The sequence below is a fragment of the Vombatus ursinus genome, unplaced genomic scaffold (genome assembly GCF_900497805.2).
Source record: "Vombatus ursinus unplaced genomic scaffold, bare-nosed wombat genome assembly UNPS02014820.1, whole genome shotgun sequence".
Taxonomy (NCBI): Eukaryota; Metazoa; Chordata; class Mammalia; order Diprotodontia; family Vombatidae; genus Vombatus; species Vombatus ursinus.
Window position 1 is genome coordinate 22,858,436 of NW_020954598.1, and position 20,416 is coordinate 22,878,851.

The 20,416-nt window shown below is 47.2% G+C and overlaps 1 protein-coding gene across 10 annotated transcripts in view; it reads left to right on the plus strand.

The window, feature by feature from the left end:
* CACNA2D2 (calcium voltage-gated channel auxiliary subunit alpha2delta 2) overlaps nt 1–20,416 on the plus strand; it is a 447,618-nt gene that overhangs the window by 387,762 nt on the left and 39,440 nt on the right. For all 10 annotated transcript variants that reach the window (XM_027837173.1, XM_027837170.1, XM_027837171.1 and 7 more), the window contains 4 exons: nt 5,386–5,430; nt 10,738–10,876; nt 16,428–16,559; nt 16,941–16,998. In XM_027837173.1, the coding sequence (XP_027692974.1) occupies nt 5,386–5,430; nt 10,738–10,876; nt 16,428–16,559; nt 16,941–16,998 (374 nt within the window). The remainder of the gene's footprint in view (nt 1–5,385; nt 5,431–10,737; nt 10,877–16,427; nt 16,560–16,940; nt 16,999–20,416) is intronic.

The window sequence follows — 20,416 nt, forward strand, 5'->3', positions numbered from 1 at the left end:
GCCTAAAGTCATACAGCAAGTGGGTGTCAGGGCAAGACTAGGACCAGCTTCTCCTGAGTGGCTGGAGAACTGGGAAGGTGGGATGTGGATGAGATGTCCTGTAGAAGACCACTGCCCCTGAGGGTAGCTAGGTGGCGCAGTGGATAGGGCACCGGCCCTGGAGTCAGGATGTACCTGAGTTCAAATCTGGCCTCAGACACATAACACTCACTAGCTGTGTGACCCTGGGCAAGTCACTTAACCCCAATTGCCTAAAAAATAAATAAATAAAAATTTTTAAAAAAGACCACAGCTGCTGTCTAAGTGACTTGGAGCCTACCAGGCATAACTGTTATTAAGCAGTACAGAACAGGTCCCCAACTGGGCCAAAGACAGATCTAACAAAGGACATCTACTATACCTGCCCCAAACCACGTCTTGAGTCTGGGGTCAAATGTCTCTACTCCTACCCTGAAAATAGAATGGAAGCAACCCGAGTAGAGAGACAGGGAATTAGAGATTAGAGAAGCCAGTTTCATTTTGGGTCCAAGTAATCATTCCATACAGTCCATGTATACACAGAGCCAGGAGGATGCTGGGAAAGGTACTTAGCTCCTGTTCCATCCCACTCCCCCACTCACACCCAGGGTTCAAAAAACCTGTTCAGACATTGCTTTTCTCCCTTGGGTTCCCATTTCTTCCCCAGCATGTGTTAGAAATTCACACTTTAATACAGTGTTAAAGCTAGGAAGGACCTTAGAAATTATCTATTCCACCTCCCTCTTTTTACTGATAAAGAAACTGAGGCCGAGCAGGGTGAAGGGAGTGATCCTAGGTCACACAAAGGGTGAGGAGCAGTCAGGACTAGAACTGAGATCCTTAGACTCATAGGTCAGGGCTCTCTCTACTATACCAAACTGTGGCAATGGCTCCCATAGCATCCCTTGGCTGTGGTCCCAGAATGCCCATATCCCACTTCCAGGAAGGGAGTAGCCTTGCACTCTCAACAACCTCTGACCGCAGCTACTGCCCCATTACCACCACTACCACCATAAACTCACCTGGCACAAAGCCAGGCAGACTCTAGCCCCAGCTGCTCTACTACCAGGACATGGCACATGAATGTACCTGGGAATGGTCAGATGTCATTTAATGGGAGTTTACCCCAGTCTGCCCTGGCTTTCCTCAGTGCATTGGGAATCAACAAGTTTATTGACTGAGCAGGTGGTAAATGGGCACAAGGTGAGTGGCAGAGGGAAAAAGAACTAGGAAAGTGAATATTGGCTGGAGGTGTAGGGGCTGAGTGGGAGAAGGAATTGGGGGACAGGGCATGGGGGGAGAGAAATAGTCTTGGCCTGCCCCAACCTCAGTTTCCCCAAATTTAAAAGACAAAGAATCAGTGGTTTCCCCAGAGCATAGTGTGGGAGGCAAGACCTGCGCATACCAAGATCCTGGAAGATAAGAGGGAATGGGGGTCTTAGGGATGGGGCCCTCAGGGACCCTGAGACAAACTTTGAGGTCCCCAAGCTACTCGGAGATTAAAGGGGAAAGAATGTGCTATGAGTGATAGCTGTGGAAAATGAGTGCTGACTTCCCTAAGAAAGGAGGGAGAGGGCCAGGAAGGGAAGGGAATGGGGACTATATATGCAAATTGCAAAAGTGACCCAGAGCAAATCACTTAACCTCTGATGCTCCAGGCCACTCTTTATAAATTGCAGAGAAAGGGGCCGACCGGCGTTGGTAGAAGGGTCTCCTCATCTGAGGGTTCCCTGTGAAACTTAGTGAAATCACAGGTCCGGAGCCCCTTCCAGTCCCTCTGTGCAGCTGTGTGCATGAGGGCACACATGTGTGGGGTTATGTGCATGTACGTGAGAGTTCTGTTGTGTATGTGTTTGTATATATACACGTGTACATTATGGGAGATAGGGGGTCGTTCTATATATATGTGTGAAAGGTTGCCTTTGGCGGGGGGGCGGGGGGTCCTAAGGAGGGGATAGCCTTTCTTGGTTTCCTCTGGCAATAATGATGAGGACACTGGAAGGATCTGCAGGAACTGTCCCAAAGCAGCTTCTCTCCTGCCCCTCCTAGGGGAGGGGGGCCTGGCTCATCCAACCCACAGATAGGACCAGGCCCCCAGTGGGAATCCCCAGCCAGGACCCACTTTCACCCCACTCTCTAATATCCTAGAGGGATGCCAAGTGTCTAAGAGGAAGAGGAAGTGGGAGAAAGAGAAGGAGGTAGAATTCATCAGGCAGATCTGGGGGAAGGAGGAGGGCCCAGTTCTGATCCTCCAGCTTTTATTTCAATTTTTTCCTCAACAATATAAGAAAAAAGTACAAGGCCTGGGGCAGCTTCTAGCAGCACCAGGTGCCTACCTCGCCACCGACCGGGCCATCACACTCACTCCTGATTAAAGGTCATTAAACATGAAATTAGCCCGTTTGTGTTATGGGTCTCCTGGGGGCCTAGGTAATTATGGCATGCAGATGGCTGGGAACCCAGGCCCCAGGACTGACCGTACCGTGATGGAGACAGGGCGGAGCCAGGTGGAAAGAAACAAGGGGAGGGAGCTTCTGGCAGGAGTGAGGATTGTGTTTCCTTCTTCTCAAGTTGCAAACCTATCACGTTTCACAACAAATCACAGATAATTAATAAGTACGTTCCCATAATGACTGGACTTTTAATAAAAGATATTAGAGGATATGGAGTCAATTCATCATTCTCTCTCTCTCTCTCTCTCTCTCTCTCTCTTCCTCCCTCCCTCCCTCCCTCTCTCCTCATTCCTCTTCCCCCCTTTCCTTTTCTCACTTACCCCTTCCTCCTCCCCTCTCTCTCTCTCTCTTTCTCTCCCTTTTCTCTCTCTTTTTTCCTCTCTCTCTTCCTCCCTCCCTCTTCCTCTTTCCCTCTTCTTCCTTCCCACCCTCTCTTTCCCTCCCTCCCTCTCTCTCTCTCTCTTCCTCCCTCCTCTTTCCTCTTCCTTTCCCTTCCTCCTCTTTCCACCACTACCCCCAAGCTCCATTATCTTTTCTTTCATCTCTACGATGAATTCTGAACAAGAGAGAGTGTCTGGGACTGATCCTTCTTCTGGCTTGTGGTTCAGCTTGGGGGGCAGGGACAGCTTGGCAGGGATTCTACAAAGCAGTGAGTGGGTCATCCTGACAAGTACTTTGGAACAGAGGCCGGGCACTAGGAGTATGGGAAGTGGTGTTAGTCAAGTCTACAATGCACTAGATCAGCACAGTGGTGCCCTCCATCATTAGAGTACGGTTGGTGTCCTATCTTACCTCATGGTGGCACTGGGTCCAGGGAGCAGCAAGCACTGCACACTGCTGGGTCTTGGTGGCATTGACAACCACATCCTGCATCACATTCAAGAAGCAGCAACCCTGGACGGTGCATCAGGGCCAGGCCACAGTGACCTCCTTGAACTACACTGAGTCCAGATGGCAGACCTGCCATTCACTGTGTTGGGGTCAAGCTACAGCAGCCAATTTGGGTCCTCTAGAACTTCTGAAGAGGAAAGACATTCTGGACAACTGACCACCTCAGGACAGCCTCTGAGTCTGTGTCCTCCTCAGAGTCCCCTACTTCCCCAACATTCAGCTGGGCAGGAGAATGCTCCTTGCTCTCATGATTACATCTCCCCAATTCCTAACTGTCCCAGCCATTAGATTGTAAGTGCTCTGAGGGGAGAGACCTTGACTTGGTTTTTAGGGCTGGTTGGGTTGTTGTTTTTTTTTTTCACTCTATATCTCTAGCACCTAGCATAGTACTTGGCACATAATAATTTCTGTTGATTGGCTGACTAATGGGCCGCCTGCAGCAGTTCCACGGGAGGAAATCAGCCCTTGTGGTTATGGGATCTGGAGAAGGTGAGGGAAGAGTAATGTGCAGGGTAGGAGCCTAGAGCCAATTTAAGATCTTCCATTTCATCAGGGCATCTGGGTTTATAGATTTTGTGCCTTCCTACTTGCACCCCAGGTGACTCTCTGCCCTGTCCATCTGTCTGGGTGTCCTGGACATAGGCAACATATCCATGAGTCTGACTCTGAGGACAGGGCTTAGGTCTGTGTGCACCTGTCCCCAAAGACATTGTAGTTAGTGGAAAGCACTGAATCTATAATTGGAAGGAACCTGGCTCTGATGCTTAATATCTGTGTGACCTTAGCCTCTCTAAGCCTAAGTTTCCTCAGCTGTAAAATGAAAGGGTTAAATTAAATGGTCTCTAAAGTCTCTTTTAGCATTAAGTCCCTTAATCTTAGGTCAGGGCCTAAATCCAAGCATCTGGCCAGGGCTGGGAGACTTAGGGTCCTCTACGTCTGTGTGGCTGTGTATTCGGGCTGAAGGCTTGTACCTGGGAATCTGTCCCAGGCTGGAAGCCTCTGGGAACAATGTTCTGGCCAGATTTTCTCCCATCCCATCTCAGGCCAGTGAGAAAACTAGTAAATAAATGACTTTGGTGATGTGCCTGACATCCTTCTCATCAGAAAGTAGAAAGCCTTCTCTTGGTAGGACCCCAGAGTTGAAGTACTCTGTCTAGCCCCAAAGAAACCGTTGGAGGAGGCAGAGATCAGGCCCCAGGGCAGGGCCTGCGGAGGATTAGGCTGAAGTGAAAGGATTGGAGTGGAGATTGTCTTCAAAGCAGCCCCACCCTGTGGGAGTCTAATGAATAAAAGATGGTGGTGGGCTTTCTGGGGCTTCATGGGGAGGGGCCTGACCCTGGCCCAGAGCCATCAGTTCCTCACTCTTCCCTTTAATTCTGTGCCCTTCAATTACCCCTCCTGATGGAATGTCAAATTTAATTATGACAGTCTTACCAGCACCTCCCATCACCCAGTTTCCTCTGCATTTCATCATCCCAGGTTACTCTCTCTCTTTTTCTCTCTCTCTCTCCCTCTCTTTCCTCCTCCCTCTCCCCTCTCTTTCTTTCACTTTCTCATTCCTTTGCTCTCTTTCTCCCTCTCTCCCTCTCCTCTTCTCTCCTCTCCTTCCTCCTCTTCCTTCTTTTCTCTCTCTCTGTGTCTTTCTCCCTCTCTGTTTCTCTGTCTCTCTGTCTCTCTTGCACTCACTCTCACTCTTGCTCTCTTCCTCTCTCTATCTCTCAGTCTCTCTCTCTTTCTCCTCTCCCTTCTCTTCCTCCTCCTCCTCCTACTTCTTCTTCTTCTTCTTCTCTCTTTCTCTTTTTCACACACACACACACACACACACAATCAGGTGTTCTCTGTAAAGTAGGAGAAAGGATTCTTAGTGACAAAAGAGCAGAGAGGGCCCCTTTGGTGGGCCATGCTCCCCCAGGCTGTCAGATCTACTTCTGAGAGACCAAGATGGAGGAGGAAGGGGGAAACTTGGAAGGCTAAAACATTTTTTACAGAGTTCTGATGGGGCCGTGTCTCTTTCCCCTTCCAGGAAGAAGATATCCAGTACTACGACTCCAAAGCAGATGCTGAGCTGGTGAGTATTTTTCTACCCTGAATCACCCTGAAATTCAATCTCTACCGTTAAAGACCCCATTCCCTTCCTGCCCCAATACAACCCAGAACAACACACAGGCGTCCGCAGCAATGTCACTTCATGTATCCCGGCTGCAGAATAACCCTGACTAGCATCCACTGCAGAAGAGGTGGTGCAGTCTGGTGGAAATATCCCTGGCCCAGGAGTCAGAAGACCCCAGTTTCATTGACAGTTCTGCAACTGACCTACTATGTAATCTTGAGCAACTGCTTTCCACTTTAGGCCTCCATTTCTCCCTCCGTAAAATGAGAGAGGTTAGACTAGACAGATCTTTGTAGCTCTGACATTCTATGATTCAAAGATTCTACTCAAGGCAGAACCTGTAACTGTGAGAGAGCTTTGCAAATAGAAGCTTAAACAGAAGCATAATTTGTAAGTTGTTCTTCCATGCCCTGACAGTAATCAGTCATTCAGTGAATACATTCATAGGGCATAGAGGAGAGAACCAGGAGCACTCTGATATCCAGATGAGGTTTATCCCAAAGAAGATTGATCTTCTGATCAATCTGGGAAGGCTTCCTGGAAGAGGTAGGATTCCAACAAGTCTCTGAAGGATAGACAAGGGAAGGGGGGAAAGAGAAAGGTCAGCTTTTCCATTTCCATTTGGATATTTCTGGGATAGGAAGGCTCCCAAGAGCATTGGTGAACATGGGGGAGGGGGGCTGTTCTGCAAGCTAAGAATGAGGCTGGGGGAGGGAGAAGAGGAGACCAAGCGGCAGAGAAAAGAGTGGGTGGTCATAGAGCAGGTGTGCTTCCCCTTGGCTGAGCCTCCACTGCTCCCAGAGAAGTTACTAAAATTAAAGCTAAAATCTGAAATTCAAATGAGGAGTGAACCTTTAATTAGACACTGACTCTAATTCCTTAGCCCCGTCCCGGCAGCTCCGTGCTATAATTTTAGCAATCAGTGCATTAAATATAAACCAGGGAGCTTTATTTCTTCCTGATTCTTCTGGTCCCCCACCGCCATCCCCCGGGACACAGGCCAGAGCTAGCTGAGTGATGGAGGCCTCCCTAGCCTTGCCAGCCTCGGACAGCCCCGGCTCCCTTCCTTATGCTTCAGCGTCTCCCCGTCCCATCCCCCACACTCCCCACTCACCACTTACACAGAGAGGGGCCAGAGCCTGAGCTCCTGGACACTGGACCCCGGCTTGTCCTCTTGGGGAGGCCTATGGTCAGCACAAGCCCAGAGGGCAGCACAGAGGAGGCGCTGCAGTCCCCAGCTTGGCAACCATCCTATTATAAATAAAAACCACAGCAATGGTGGGCTGCTTATTTTCTTAATCTTTGCCAAAGGTAACTGTTTAGAGCTCTTTCTAGACCATTTACTTTTAAATTACCAGACAGAAGGTGGGGGTTGGGAGGGGCAGAGGAAAAAAGGAGGAAGTTTTCCAGCTGATAGCTTATCTGTGAGGGATCCAAATGTCACATTCACCTAAAAAGTTGGGAGATTAAAATTTCCAGCGCCCTTCATCTGCCACTGACATTTGAGGGGTTTTCTTCTCCCCCCACCAACCACCACCACCTTCTCTGCTTCTTCAGATTTAAACATCTTCAGCGACAGCTCAGAACCTATCACCTGCTATCTGGAGGCCAGACGGCTCCTCAAAGCCCATTTTCCTGGCTTTTGCTGTCACCTGGGGATTTCAAGGGCCCGACAGGCCTGTGTGTATGTGCTTATGGCTGTCTGGGCCCTCAGGCACGTGCCTGTGCTCTGTGTCCATACCTGCTGGTGATAAGAGGTAGCTAGAAAACCACAGCAGAATACAGGTCCTGGGATGTAAGCACATAACAGTTACTAGAGAGAGACGGACCTAGATGGGTGGGTGATATAGCACTCCCCCAGGAGGCGAGGCCTGGCCCATGAGCTCAGGCCCAGCTTGTCCCATTCCACCATCACCCATCACACAGGTTTAGTTCAAGCCAAAAATCTTTCCCCCTAAGCATACTCTGCGTAACCAACCCTGTATTCACTTAGACATGTGATGGAGCATCCCACCATCTCTAAGACAGAGCAGATAGACCACCGCCCTCCAGAGATCAAGGCCACATCTTAATGCTGACAGAAATGGCTTTGGCACCTAGAGCAAAGACAGAATCCTAACTCCCTGAACCTCCCCCTCCCCTTGCATACATACCTCTGTCATCAGAGGACCCCCACTCCCACTGTGTGTCCTTGAGAAAGTCTCTAAGATGCTAAGAATCCAGACCTGGAAAGGAATTTAAAAGGCATCTAGTATAACTCTCTCATTCTATGCATAGAAAACTGACCTTTGAGTCAGAAAGACTTGGGTTTCAGTACTACCTCAGACATGTGGTAACTGTGTGACCCTGGTAAAGTCACTACAATCTCTCAGCCTCAGTTTCCTCATTTGTAAAATGATGATAATAACACCCGTAGCATTTACCTCACAGGAATATCGTGAGGATTGAATGAGATAATGTATGTACAGTATGTTACCAACCTTCAGGCACTATGTAAATACCCATCATCATTATTATTATTATCTATTAATTATTAATTAATAATAATATTGCCCAAGGTCATGCGGGTAATAAGTAGGCAACTCCAGGATTTAAACCCAGTAACTATGATTCTAGATCATAGCCTCTTTGGCTATACCATACTGCCTCCCTCTGGGCCTTGGTTTTCCAGTCTGTAAAATGAGGAGTTAAACTAGATGGATATGATTTAGAGGTGGAACTTCAGATTTATCCAGTCTAACCTTCATATAATCCCTGTGGTTCTATAACCTGGGGTGCAGATGATGGGGAATGTTGAGTCACCCAGTCTAAGTGGGGCATGGAGTTTCTGAAGGGGAACAGTAGGAGATGAGGTTGAAAAGTGAGATAGGAAAGACCTAACTCTTAATGAACCAAGCCAGAAAGCGTGCGTGGTTCAGTGCGGCTCAGCACTACTGTTCGAGACATGACTCCTGAGAAGTTAGCTTCTCTAACAAGGGCCATTTTCATGCCCTCAGCCTCTTTCTATGACTCTTAACTGTCTCTCTCTTTCTCTATCTCTTTTCCTCTATCTCTGTCTGCCTGTGTCTCTGTCTTTATTTCTTCTCAACTCTCTTTCTTTCTCAATTTGTCTGTCTCTGCCCTGTTTCTGTTACACACCTGCGCCAGTGATGGGCTGTCTTCTACACACACACACACACACACACTCTCTCTCTCTCTCTCTCTCTCTCTCTCTCTCTCTCTCTCTCTCTCTCTCATCACTGTGCACCACTTAGAACACTGGCTCCTGCCAGCTGAGCCAGGAGGCACAGGAGTGGGTGGCTGGCTCTGCAGTGCGTGCCCGTGCCCATGAAACGCCATAATTGGCACCTGTCAGGGGCAGGCGGCCGCTGTTTTTAGAAAGTCAACTGGAGCCTTTCAAGCCCTTCCCCCATCCCTGTGCCTGGTGGGAACTGCAACCCCTCTCCAGACGATGACTCCTATAAATACCCACTAGACCTGCCTCTTCCCTCCCTCCCAGTCCAACCCCCTGAGTCCAGAAAGCCCATGTGTGCAACCAGGCAGCTCCAGGCATAGGCGAAGAGGGGTGACAGTCACTGGAGCCTCTTTCCCCAGAGGTGGAGGTCAAGGCACTAGGACCTGGGTCCCAGACTCTGGATTCCTGGACCTTCTAGACACTGCTGGATGGTACTCTTTGTTGCCTGGGAAACCACAGTGGGGGAGGGGAGATGGAGGGGATTTGGGGAGTGTGGAGCCAAGCAAGCTCAGCCTGAGTTTGCTGATCAGGCTGTGTAATTAAATGTTGCCTGCGTCCTTATTGACAGAGCACTAAGCCGATCTCCCTTTTAATTTGGTCTCTGATACTTGCCTTTTGCTGCTAATTGATTTTCAAGGATTTGGGGAGGTTGTTCTATTTTCTTTTTCCTTTTTTTTTTACTGGGTTGGAGATTCTCTCAGATTTGAAAAGGTACTAGTTGAGACATCCCAGCTGGGACCATGAGGAGCCTCAATACCCCCACATATACACACAAAATTCAGGCCAGGGGAGAGGAAATTGCTCTACAGAGGATATAGCCAGTGTAGTATATGGACAGAATTACCTCTCAAAGACTTTCCCAGCCCTCAAGGTAGCTCCCAGGCCATCTCTAGCTTATGGTTGGCTGCCATGAGCCTTGCTCTAAACCATCTATGGGATGGGGGGAGAATACTGGGGAAGCATTAATGGGAAGAGGGGTTAGCTCTCTTCTCCTTCCTTATCTCACCCTCACCCACCCACCTCAGAGACTGAGAAGGAAATATACATATATATATATAAATGTATATAAATAAGTATCTATGTACTTGCTCAGTGGGAGTGGAGGAGAAGGGGGTTCCAGAGGATTAGATGGCATGTGATAATGACAGCAGCAGCTCCTTCCCCAGGATGAAACATTTTTCTCATTCTCTATATCCCTTTCTTTTACTTTTTCCCTTCGCCCAAAAAAAATCACAGAATTTCAGAGTTGGCAGAAATGTTAAGGATCATTTTATCTAACCCTATCATTTTAAAGTGTGGAAACATAGGTGCCCCCCCCCCATATATACATCTATTTGTCTTTATCTCTATACCCATCATTTTCTTTGTCTCTATCTCTCCTTTTCTCTCGACAGCTCTCTGTCTTTCTCTTTGTCTCTGTAGCTCTGATTCTGTTTCATTCTCTCTCTCCCTCTTCAGAGTTACAGGTTTTAGAGTTAGAAGGGCCAATTGAAGTCATCACCATAGGATTGGTTTCTGTACTGACAGGAAACATTTAAGTTCCTTTTGCTAAGGAAGATGGCTGCCTTGGTTATCAATGTTATCAAATTCTTCCTTGGATCACACTTATTTCTGTACATGTAATATTCCTCCACCACCTCCCGCCCCTGATTAGATTATAAGCTCTTCGAAGACCAGCGTCCAGTGTTCATCTCTGTATCCCCAGCACCAAGGACAGGGCCTTGCCCAGCATAGAAATGAATGTTTATTGAATTGGGTTGTTATTTGAGTCTTTCCACCCAGCTCATATTCTAAATAATGAAACTAACAGGTTAAATGCTTTGCCCAAGGTCCACAGGTAGAAAGTGGCTGAGCTGGAATTCGAATTCAAGACTTTCTGTCATCTAAATTCAGTCTTCTTTCTTTCTGCTGTACTAAGATTGCTCTGTCTGCCCCTTTCTCTCTGTCTCTATCTCTCTCTTTCTTCCGCTCTTCACCATCCCTCACACTGCCTCTCTTCCCTTTTCTCTCTCTGTCTCTTTCTCTCTCAGGAGGACCCCGAGGGTGAGGAGTTTGAGAGGGAGAAGCCCAGTACCCTGCAGCTGGACTTCATTGAGGACCCAAACTTTAAAAACAAGGTCAACTACTCATACACGGCTGTCCAGATCCCTACGGACATCTACAAAGGCTGTGAGTGCCCCCTCGGTCTCCCTGCCCGTCCTATCCAGCCAGACCCCAAACCTCCCAACTGAGAGCACAGTGTATATAAATATATTTATATTTATAAATTTATAATTTGTATATAAATTTATATTTATATGAAATATATTAATTTATATTTATATGAAATTTATAAATCCAGGCTCGTAGATCAAAGATGAAGGGAATAATAGAAGTCATATAATCTAATCACTTTATCTTACAGATGGAAAACCAAGGCCCATAAAGGTAAATTGATTTGCCTAGGATCACACAGGCAACAAGCAGGTGAACCCAGATTCTTTGTCTCCATAGCCAGTTCTTTTTCCATTATGCCACACTGCCTCCCAAGAAGCCTGGGGTCAGGACAGTAAGGATCCAGAGCCCCAGAGCACTCTTAGCCTGCCATGGCAAGGGGGGGGGGAGAAACTTACTTCATCTGCCAAGGCTGTGCCCACTGACAGCACATCAACCCTGCTCCTCTAGGATCCACACTTGTAGAATGAACCTGAATCTTAGATTAGAGCTCATAGTTCCTGGCCACCCTTCCATGTGCCCCAAGCTCCTGGCCCTTCCTGGCCCTGAGATATTCACCTCGGGACTTGATGCTTGGCCAATGAGCTCAAACAAAATATATATATAAAGAGCTTTGCAAACCTCAAAGAACTGGATAAATGCTATCATTGTTAACAGTTCTGTGCATCTATATTTGGGGCAGCTAGGTGGCACAGTGGATGGAGAGCTGGGCCTGGAATCAGAAAGACCAGCCATTCAAATCTAGCCTCAGACACTTACTTACTAGCTATATGACCCTGGGCTAGTCACTTAACCCTTTCTGCCTCATTTTCCTCATCTGTAAAATGAGCTGGAGATGAAAATGGCAAACCACTCCAGTATCTTTGCCAAGAAAACCCCAAAAGTGGTCACAAAGAGTCAGACAAGATTGAAAAATGGCTAAAAATAACACCATCCATTTTTATACACACAGAATGACACAGATTGCATGCAATCTCACATGTATATATACATATATATAGTCACTCTTTGTGCTCATGCATATAGTAACCCATACATAAATAGTATCTCATTCATACACATATGCAGAATCACAAACACAGTCACCTAGATACACATCCATAATCATACATTTACTTACACATGAAGAAATGGTCAGTGCTTATACATTTTCATACATACACGGTCATGCTAGTATGTACCCAAGTGCCCCACACTAGCATTCTCTCATGCACTCACATGCATATGTATACTCACATCCTCATATATGTGTGGGGTGAGCATTCACACAGCCTCCTACTGGTGCCTCCTTCTTTCTAGTATGCACACACATTCAGATACACAGACATAGAGTCCCAGTATACAGCTCTTCCCAAACATTCTTTCTCCCCCAAGAGAGCCTTTCTACCCTTCTCTAGCTCTAAACTGTTCCTTTGCTTGAGCTAGGGCATAGCCAAAGATGACAAATTCCCAGTCTCCTGCTCTGAAGAACTGGTTGAGCTGTGATCTGTGACCCTGCGTCCTATAATTTATGTTCTAAGCTCAGTTGCAAAGATATGGAACCCTAAAGCTAGACGCACAGGGATGGGAGAAAATGCCCCCCGTACACCCCTGTCCAAGTCTATCCTTGTACCATCTACTCTCTCTTATCAGCCCCCTCCAAGAAGAATGTTAGGTTTGGGGAGCTGGACCCTAGCTGGGGCTGAGGGGGAGGCCAAACCGAATGGAGAGTCTGGATAGATCATAAGAACACCCCATGGGAGACGCTTGGGCTCTGACCCTGACCTCTGATCTGGAAAAGGTAGAAAAATAGACCATTTTTTTTTTAATTAAGGAGGGACAAAGGGAAGGAGGAAGGAATGGGACCAAAAGAGAGAGAAGTTAGAGTGAGAGGGAGAAGGAGAATAAAAAGAAAAGAAAGGGAGAGAGACTGAGTGTGTGAATTGGAGGTGGGGGAGGGGATTAGATTGCACACACACACAGAGACAGAGAAAGAGAGAGGCATCCCAGGCAATGTGGAAGCTTGGAAGCAGGGACACCTAGCTCCCCCAGGAAAAGATGAAGCTGAGTCATTTTAATCCCCTGGGTCCTGCCTCCCTGGGGGCTGTGCCAGCAGAGGGGCACTATCTAAGGCAGCCACACTAATTAAAACACTGGCTGCCCCGCCCTCCCCAGTCACCCCTCACTACCCACACAAATTACATTTGATAGTTTTTTTTATTTACTGTGTCACTTGTAATTAATCACTTGCCTGTAATCACTTGCCTGAGGTGGGGGTAGTCCCCCATTTCCTAACCCAGGGTGCCTATATGTGGGTGTGAGTATGTGTTTGTACACTTAGGATCTTGTGAGGAGGCAGGAGGGGTGAAGAAGGAAGTCAGCTCTGGCAGGAGTAGGGAGATCACAGAACTTGACAAGCTTCTTGGTAGGGAGAGGTGTGTGTGGGGGTGTGTGTGTGTGTGTGTGTGTGTGTATGTGTGTGTGTGTGTGTGTGTGGTGAGTGAATGTGTTCGAGGCTTCAGGTGGTATAAGCCTGCATTTGTCATTGTGTGAGATTGAGCATTTGTAAGCATATGCATGTCAGCAAAGATCTTTGCCAGAGTCTTCAATGTTTACTGCAGATGTACTATTGTATGTCCAAATGTATGGCGGTGGGGGGAGGGGTGGCATGGGTATTGAGGGTGTGTATGTGACAGCCATCAAACCTGAAGGAGTAAAACCAAGTGGCCCAACATTTTTCTCTGAACAGTCACTGACCCACAAAGAGAATCATCAGACGACTCCAAATTAAATGTAACTTAACTTAAGGGTTTTTTTTTTTCTCCTTAAAGAGAATTTTTTAAAATACTCTCTAAATTAAGAAGCGAGAATGTCAAGCTTTCTCCAGGGAGCACATCAAATAACAAAATGCACACTGACCATATAGATGACCTGGGGCAAAGTCCTTCTCTGCTCTGGACTTCAGTTTCCTCAATTATCAAATGAAAAGGCTGAGTTAGGCTAGGTAAGTTTTAAGATCCCTGCAAGCTCTAATGATCTATGAAGCTAGTTAACTATTGATCAAAGCTCTTCAACTGCTCTCAAGATTGAAACTTTTACCGGTTTGTTTATGAATGAGAAGATCAGAAAGTACCTAGAGTGCCTTGGTCTCTGTGCTACCACAGGCACTGTAGGGTAAAATTACATTAATGATTCCTGTCCATGTGTGGTTGTGTGGAACTGATCCCAAAGGTAGGGCTAGTACTGATTTAAAGGTTTTGATCAGTCAGAGGATTTCATGAGCAAAGATCTGGTTGTATGGGTGTGGGAGTATACATGAAGCAGTATGGTATTGTGGAAAGAACATTAAATTTGGAGTCAAAGAACCCGGGTTCAAATCCTCACTCTGCTATCTACTGCCTGTGTGATTCTGGGCAAGTCATTACCTGGGACTCAGTTTTTCCATCTGTAAAATGTAAGGTTTGGACTGGAGAGCTCCTGTGATTCTAGGACTGGGTGACTAAGTTTCCTTCATCTCTGAATCAATGGTCTTGGGTATGTGTGTGTTCCCCCTCCTGGTCCTGATGGGATAGGTGGAGGGACTGAACATGAGATCTGCTTGGCAAGAGAGGAATTCTGTATTTACAGTGGAACACATTCTACCTCTACTCTGGGATTCATGGCTCAAGCTGTGACAAGTTCACAGTGTAGTCTGAAATGAAGTTCAGGAGACAGTTTATGACCATGGTCAGGCTCAGTCTGAGACCAGGGCCTGGGATCAGTGAACAAATTTTCTCCCTTACTGTCTACATGTCTAACATATATGTGGGTTTGTATGCACATCTGTGGCTATAAGCATATTTGCATGATGCAATGGAAAGAATCCTGCCCTTTGACTCCTGTCATTCCACAGACTCACTAGGTAAGTCATTTCCCATTTCTAAGCCTCAGTTTCTTCATCCATAAGAATGGGATAGTAATCCCTGCTCTGCTCCTCTCATGGGGAAGAGACAGTAAAAGAATGAGTGTGAAAGGGCTTTTTTAACAGTGAAGTCTTTGTGTTATAGAGACTCGAGATGATTCTTACCATGGATATCATTGTCAGATTGTGCATCTGAGGTTGTGGATACACATGCACCTATGTCAGTGGGGATGGAGTGTGTGGATGTGGGTATACTTGGACATATATATCTGTGTGAGCCCATCTGTGAGCAGAGTAGGTGTATGTATGCCCATGTGACTGTTCTTGAACTCGTTTATAATCTAGGGCCCCCCTCGCCTCAGCCCCAGCCCCGGGTGAGCACCCCCCTGAAAGATATGACCTTACTACCATCCCCTCCTCCCCACCCAATGCTCCCAGCCCTAGCTGATTAATCATGGAGCCCAATGGCTTCCAGCTTATCAGCTGCCTTAATAGCTGAATAATTCCAGTGCCATCAGCAGACCCTTAATTGCTTTCATGCCAGGCTGGTGGCCTACAGTGCATGTTGAGTAGGGTGAACTCCCTGGAGCCAGCCCCACTCTTCTCTGGGACAGGCTCAGTGGGGCAAGAAGGCTCAAGGGGCCATTCCTAAAGGGAATATGGACCGCCGATTCCTTTGTCATATACCTTAGATGCTGCTTGATCTACAACATGCTGGATTCTCTGGACTTTGGCCATTAACTAACCCCATAAGCTCAACCCAAAAATGAGGGCAGATAGCCAACCCAAAATGAGCCTGACCCTGGTTATAATCTGAGCCCTGACTCCCCCTCTTCACAGGAAGCAGTGATGAGCTTCTAAAATGTTTTTATTTGCAGAGTTGAAATAGACCAGGTCCCGGTCCTCAGGAAGCTCACAATCTGAGAAGAGAAAAGAAAAGAAGAGTATCCTGGCCCCACTCTCAGAGAGCTCGTAGTCTAGGGGAAAGTGGAACACAGAGAAGAGAATAGCCAAGTGGTGTAAATTACCCTATGCAATTCTGACAAGTGTCATAGGAGCTCAGAGGAGGGAGATTTCATGGTGGGTTGGAGAAATCAGGAAAGGCTTCCTGAAAGAAGTGGGATTTTACTGGGCCTTGAAGGATAAGTAGGATTTTAATAGAAAGATGGTTGAGGGTTGAGTAGAGAGGGAGGAGAACTATATGAGAAGGATTTTCCAAACAGCAGAAAAGAACATTAGCAAAATCTCAAAGGTGGGAATGAATCTGGGATATATAGGGATAAGTGAAGAGGGTATAGGGGAACAGAATCAGAGAGACTGGAAAGTAAGTTGGGACCATGTTATGGAGGGCTTTGAATGCCAAATTGAGGAGTCTGAGGGGAGTCCCATAGGCAGTAAGGAGCCCTGGTAGGTTCTTGAGAAGGAGTATGATATGGTGAGATTTATGACTATATGAGATAACTCTGAAGGAGAGGTTGCATGGGACAGGAAGGCTACCCAAGAGGTAGCTATGATCATCCAAGACTTGCTTGTTCCCCACAGTGTCCCCCAGGTTCTAGCGTCTCAACCCCTACTATGTGGGATGGCATCAGAGCGCCTAGAGCCCTTTCCCTCCTCTGTTCACAGCCACAGTGATTCTGAATGAACTCAACTGGACAGAATCCCTGGAAGATGTATTTGTGGAGAACCGTAAGGAGGACCCATCGCTACTATGGCAGGTTTTTGGCAGTGCCACAGGGGTCACCCGCTATTACCCAGGTGGGTATCTGGGGAGATGAGGACCCATGGCACCAGGAATTGCTACCCTTCCTTGGATAGATCAACCCATACAGTAAAACCAGGGGCCGATTCCAGAGACCCTATGCCCACTCTGTGTCAGCCCTTTGTCCTCTCTCTGCCTGTCCTGGCATATGGAGATATGAAATCTGACCAGTCATTGGCTTCAAGGCATGGAGAGGACATGGTGGCATCAAGGAAATAACCTGAGCTTCTAGCCCTAGTATTTCTGTTTCTTCTCCTTGGAGTCGGCTCTCTCCTCCAAGAATGGGTCCAGAGCCTAACCCCACCACATCCCATTGACTCATGCCCCTGCCCCAAAGCCCAGTACTCAGCCACTTTCTGTTCTACACTGCTCCACAGCTACCCCTTGGAGAGCACCAAAAAAGATTGACCTGTATGATGTTCGCCGGAGACCCTGGTGAGTGTGGGGCACTCAGGGGTGGATGGGGAGTGTGAGGGGCCTGACCAACCATACTGGGGCCTGAGATTGGGCTGAGCCCTTCATGTCCTATCTGATTCTCTGCCTCTTATCCTGGAAGCAGCAGCACAAACCCCCAACCCTCTCTCTCTCTTTCTCCCCTTCTCCCACGTTGTCCTCTATACTTACTCCATTTACTTCTTCCCTCATTTTGCCTACTTCTTCTTCCTTTTCACTCCTTCCCTTACCCTCTCTCTGCCTCCCTTTTTTCCCTCTACCTTTCTCTTTCTTCCCTCCTCTCTTTCTGTCTCTCATTCTCTCTACCTCCCTTCTCGATTCAACTCAATTCAACACACATTATTCCCTAAAGTCTACTCACCTCTTATTGCCATTCCTTTTTCTGGCTCTCCTCTCACCTTTCCTCTTTCCCTCCTTTGCCTAACTTCTTTCTCCCTCTCTTATTCTCTCCCTCCCTCTTCCTCTCTCCTTGTCTTTCATGCTATTCCTCCTCTATTCAACAAGCATTTAAGTGCCTACTATGTGCTCTTCCTCTCTTTCCTCTATTTTTTCTCTCTCCTGCTCCTTTCCTTTCTCTGTCTCCCTCTTCTCCCATATTCTCTTCTTCATCTTTTATTTGACCCCTCTTTCCTTGCTTCCCTTCCTTCCTTTCTCATTTTGTCCCTCCCTATCTTCTTCCCCTCCTTTTCTCTCATTCTCTCTTCTTTCCTCTCCCTCTCTCTCCTTCCCTCTTCCTTTTCATTCTTTCCTTTGCTCTCATTCTCTCTGTCTCCCTCTCACTATTTCATTGTCTCTTTTTCTCTCTCATTCTTTCTTCCTCCCTCTCCCTCCCCTCCTCCCCCTTGTCTTCTTCTCCCTCCCTGTGCCTTCTTCTCCCTCTCTCTGTCCCTTTCTCCCTCTATGATATCCCAGCCCTCTGAGCAGGGAGCAGCCAACTCTGTCCAATTTTCATTTCACACATCGTTGCCACTGGAAAATGGATACAATAACACAGGCAGGGGCACCCAGGCTACAGCTTTCCACCCTCCCCCTCCCCACAATTCTCATCTCCATCCTTACCATCTAGACCTGTCTAGCCTCTCTCTTCTTCCCTTCCTTCCTCTGTGGGAGGGGGGAGAGTAATCCAAGATGAGGAAAGGGATTTCCCAGGGACTAGATTACCTCTCTTCAGCAAAGCCAAACCAGACTAGCCATTCTCACCCACACCCTTTTGCTGAAATCAATGGCCACATGGACCAGTCCTACATGAATGTATGATGTCTTCTATGAACCTTCACCACCACCATCACAATCCCTTTGTGTAATCTAGGAGCAATGGGTTGGTTCTGAAACCTTCTTTATGGGGAGGGGAAAGAAAAACTAGAGGAAGGAAGTTAGCCAGAGGAAAAGGCCCTTTGGGGAAACATGGAGAGGGGATACCCCACCAATCATACTCATTTCCCATAGCTAGGAAACCAGGAACTTGCAACTCAGTTCTAAAAACCAGACATTGGGAGCTGGAGAGCTAAGAGCCCAAGGACTGTTCTCCCACCTCCTACCTTGAATGAAGTATTCACTCCCTGAAATCCTCCCTTTGTAGGGAGGAAAACAACAACAATAATGATCATTTATATAGTACTTTGTGGTTTGCAAAAGACTTTACAAATGTCATCTCATTTTATCCTCACAACAACCCTGGGAGGTAGGTGCTATTGCTATCTCCATTTTACAGATAAGGAAACTGAGGCAGAGATTAAATGACTTACCCAGAGTCATACTGCTAGTAAGTGTCTGAGGCTGTATTTGAACTCTGGTCTTCCTGACTCCAAGTTCGGTGCTTTATCTTCTGCACCACCTAACTGTTCTTATAGTAAGGAACCCCAGCACTAAACACCTCAGGGGAGACAAAATGAGCTCCTTGAGGGCAGGGACCATGTTCTGGTCTTTCTTTGTATCCCAGCACTTAGCACAGTACAGAGGAAGCCTGATACACAGGAAGCAATGCTTACTTACTGACCAACCTCCCAGGTGGTCAGTGCAGTGTATGGCCCCTGGGTTAGAAGCCCCCTCAGCCCCTGTCACCATCCCTTTCACTTACATTGCTCTCCACTCCCACCCCTAAATCTCTGGAAGTTCTAACATTCTGAGTATATAGAACAAAATGGGGGCATTGGATGGGGGGACAAGGGCGAGGGAATGGGGGTGGGAGATCAGCTTCAGTCTCAGAAACCTGGCTACAACTTTAATTCCAACAAACATTTTCAAATGTTTATTGATGCTTTGTATTGGTTCATCACACTCATCTCCAAATCTCCCAACACATCCCTTCCCTCTCCCCTATTTAGAGAACTATTCCTCTTAACAAAGATTTGTAAAAGGGAGAAGGAGGACGGGAAAAACTCAGCAAAATTGACCAAAACATCAACCATGCCTGAAAATCTATGCAAGATTCCACACCCACAATCATTGCCCGCTCCCAAACACCATTGCCCTTACCTCTAGTCCCCAGTCCCCACCACCACCACCACCACCACCTTGCAAAGAAGGGAGGAAGACTCATTTTCTCAACTCATCTGTGAAGCCGAGCTTGGCCATTATACTTAACCAGTACTCGGCATCCTTTGCTGCTTCTTTTCGTTTATGTTATTGTAGTCACTGGGCATACTCACAAATATTTTGGAAGTGGCTTCTGTATTCAGAACTGTGCTTGGTCCTAGGGGAGCTATAAAGATTGAATAGAAGTAATCCGTTCCTGTCCTCTTGCAACTCCCAATCTAGGAGGCTAACTCCAAACCACCTAAACTTGAATGCCTGGTCCCCAGGAATCTCGAGTCCAACAAGCCAGTATTCCTGTTGCTTCCTTGCCCCTCTGCTGAAAAGATTCCTCTGAGCCCTCAGACTATTGTTTCTCAGAGTATCCCATCCTTTTGCCGGGTGGTGAGCTTCCAAGATGCCCCAAGGCGCTCTGCCTTTGCTATTCTGGGGTAATTCCAGGGGTACACTTGGAGGAGCTGAGGTTTTAAGCAGAGGCCAGAGTTGGAGATGCATCAGTAGAGAAAGATTTCTCTCCCAAATCCCAGCATCAAAAGGTCCAATCTCCAGATTGGACATGTCTCCAGAATAATGTTGGATAAGGGAGAAAAGGAGTGAAGAAAATGGGAGGGAAAATAGGGACCTGCTGATCCCTCTGGCCTCTGTCTCTAAAAAGCATCCCTATAATTCTACCCCAAAAAATATCTTGCCCCCATCCTAAGACCCCAACTCCCCTTTCTTCCCTAGTGCTGGTCCTAGCATTCCCCTCAAGGCCCATGCTCTGTGAGACTTTCTTGGGTATGGAACAGCTAGGACTTGAACCCTGAGGATAACTAAACAGCTCATTATCCCCCACTAAACTCTCAGTCTCCCCATCTTCCTGTTCTCT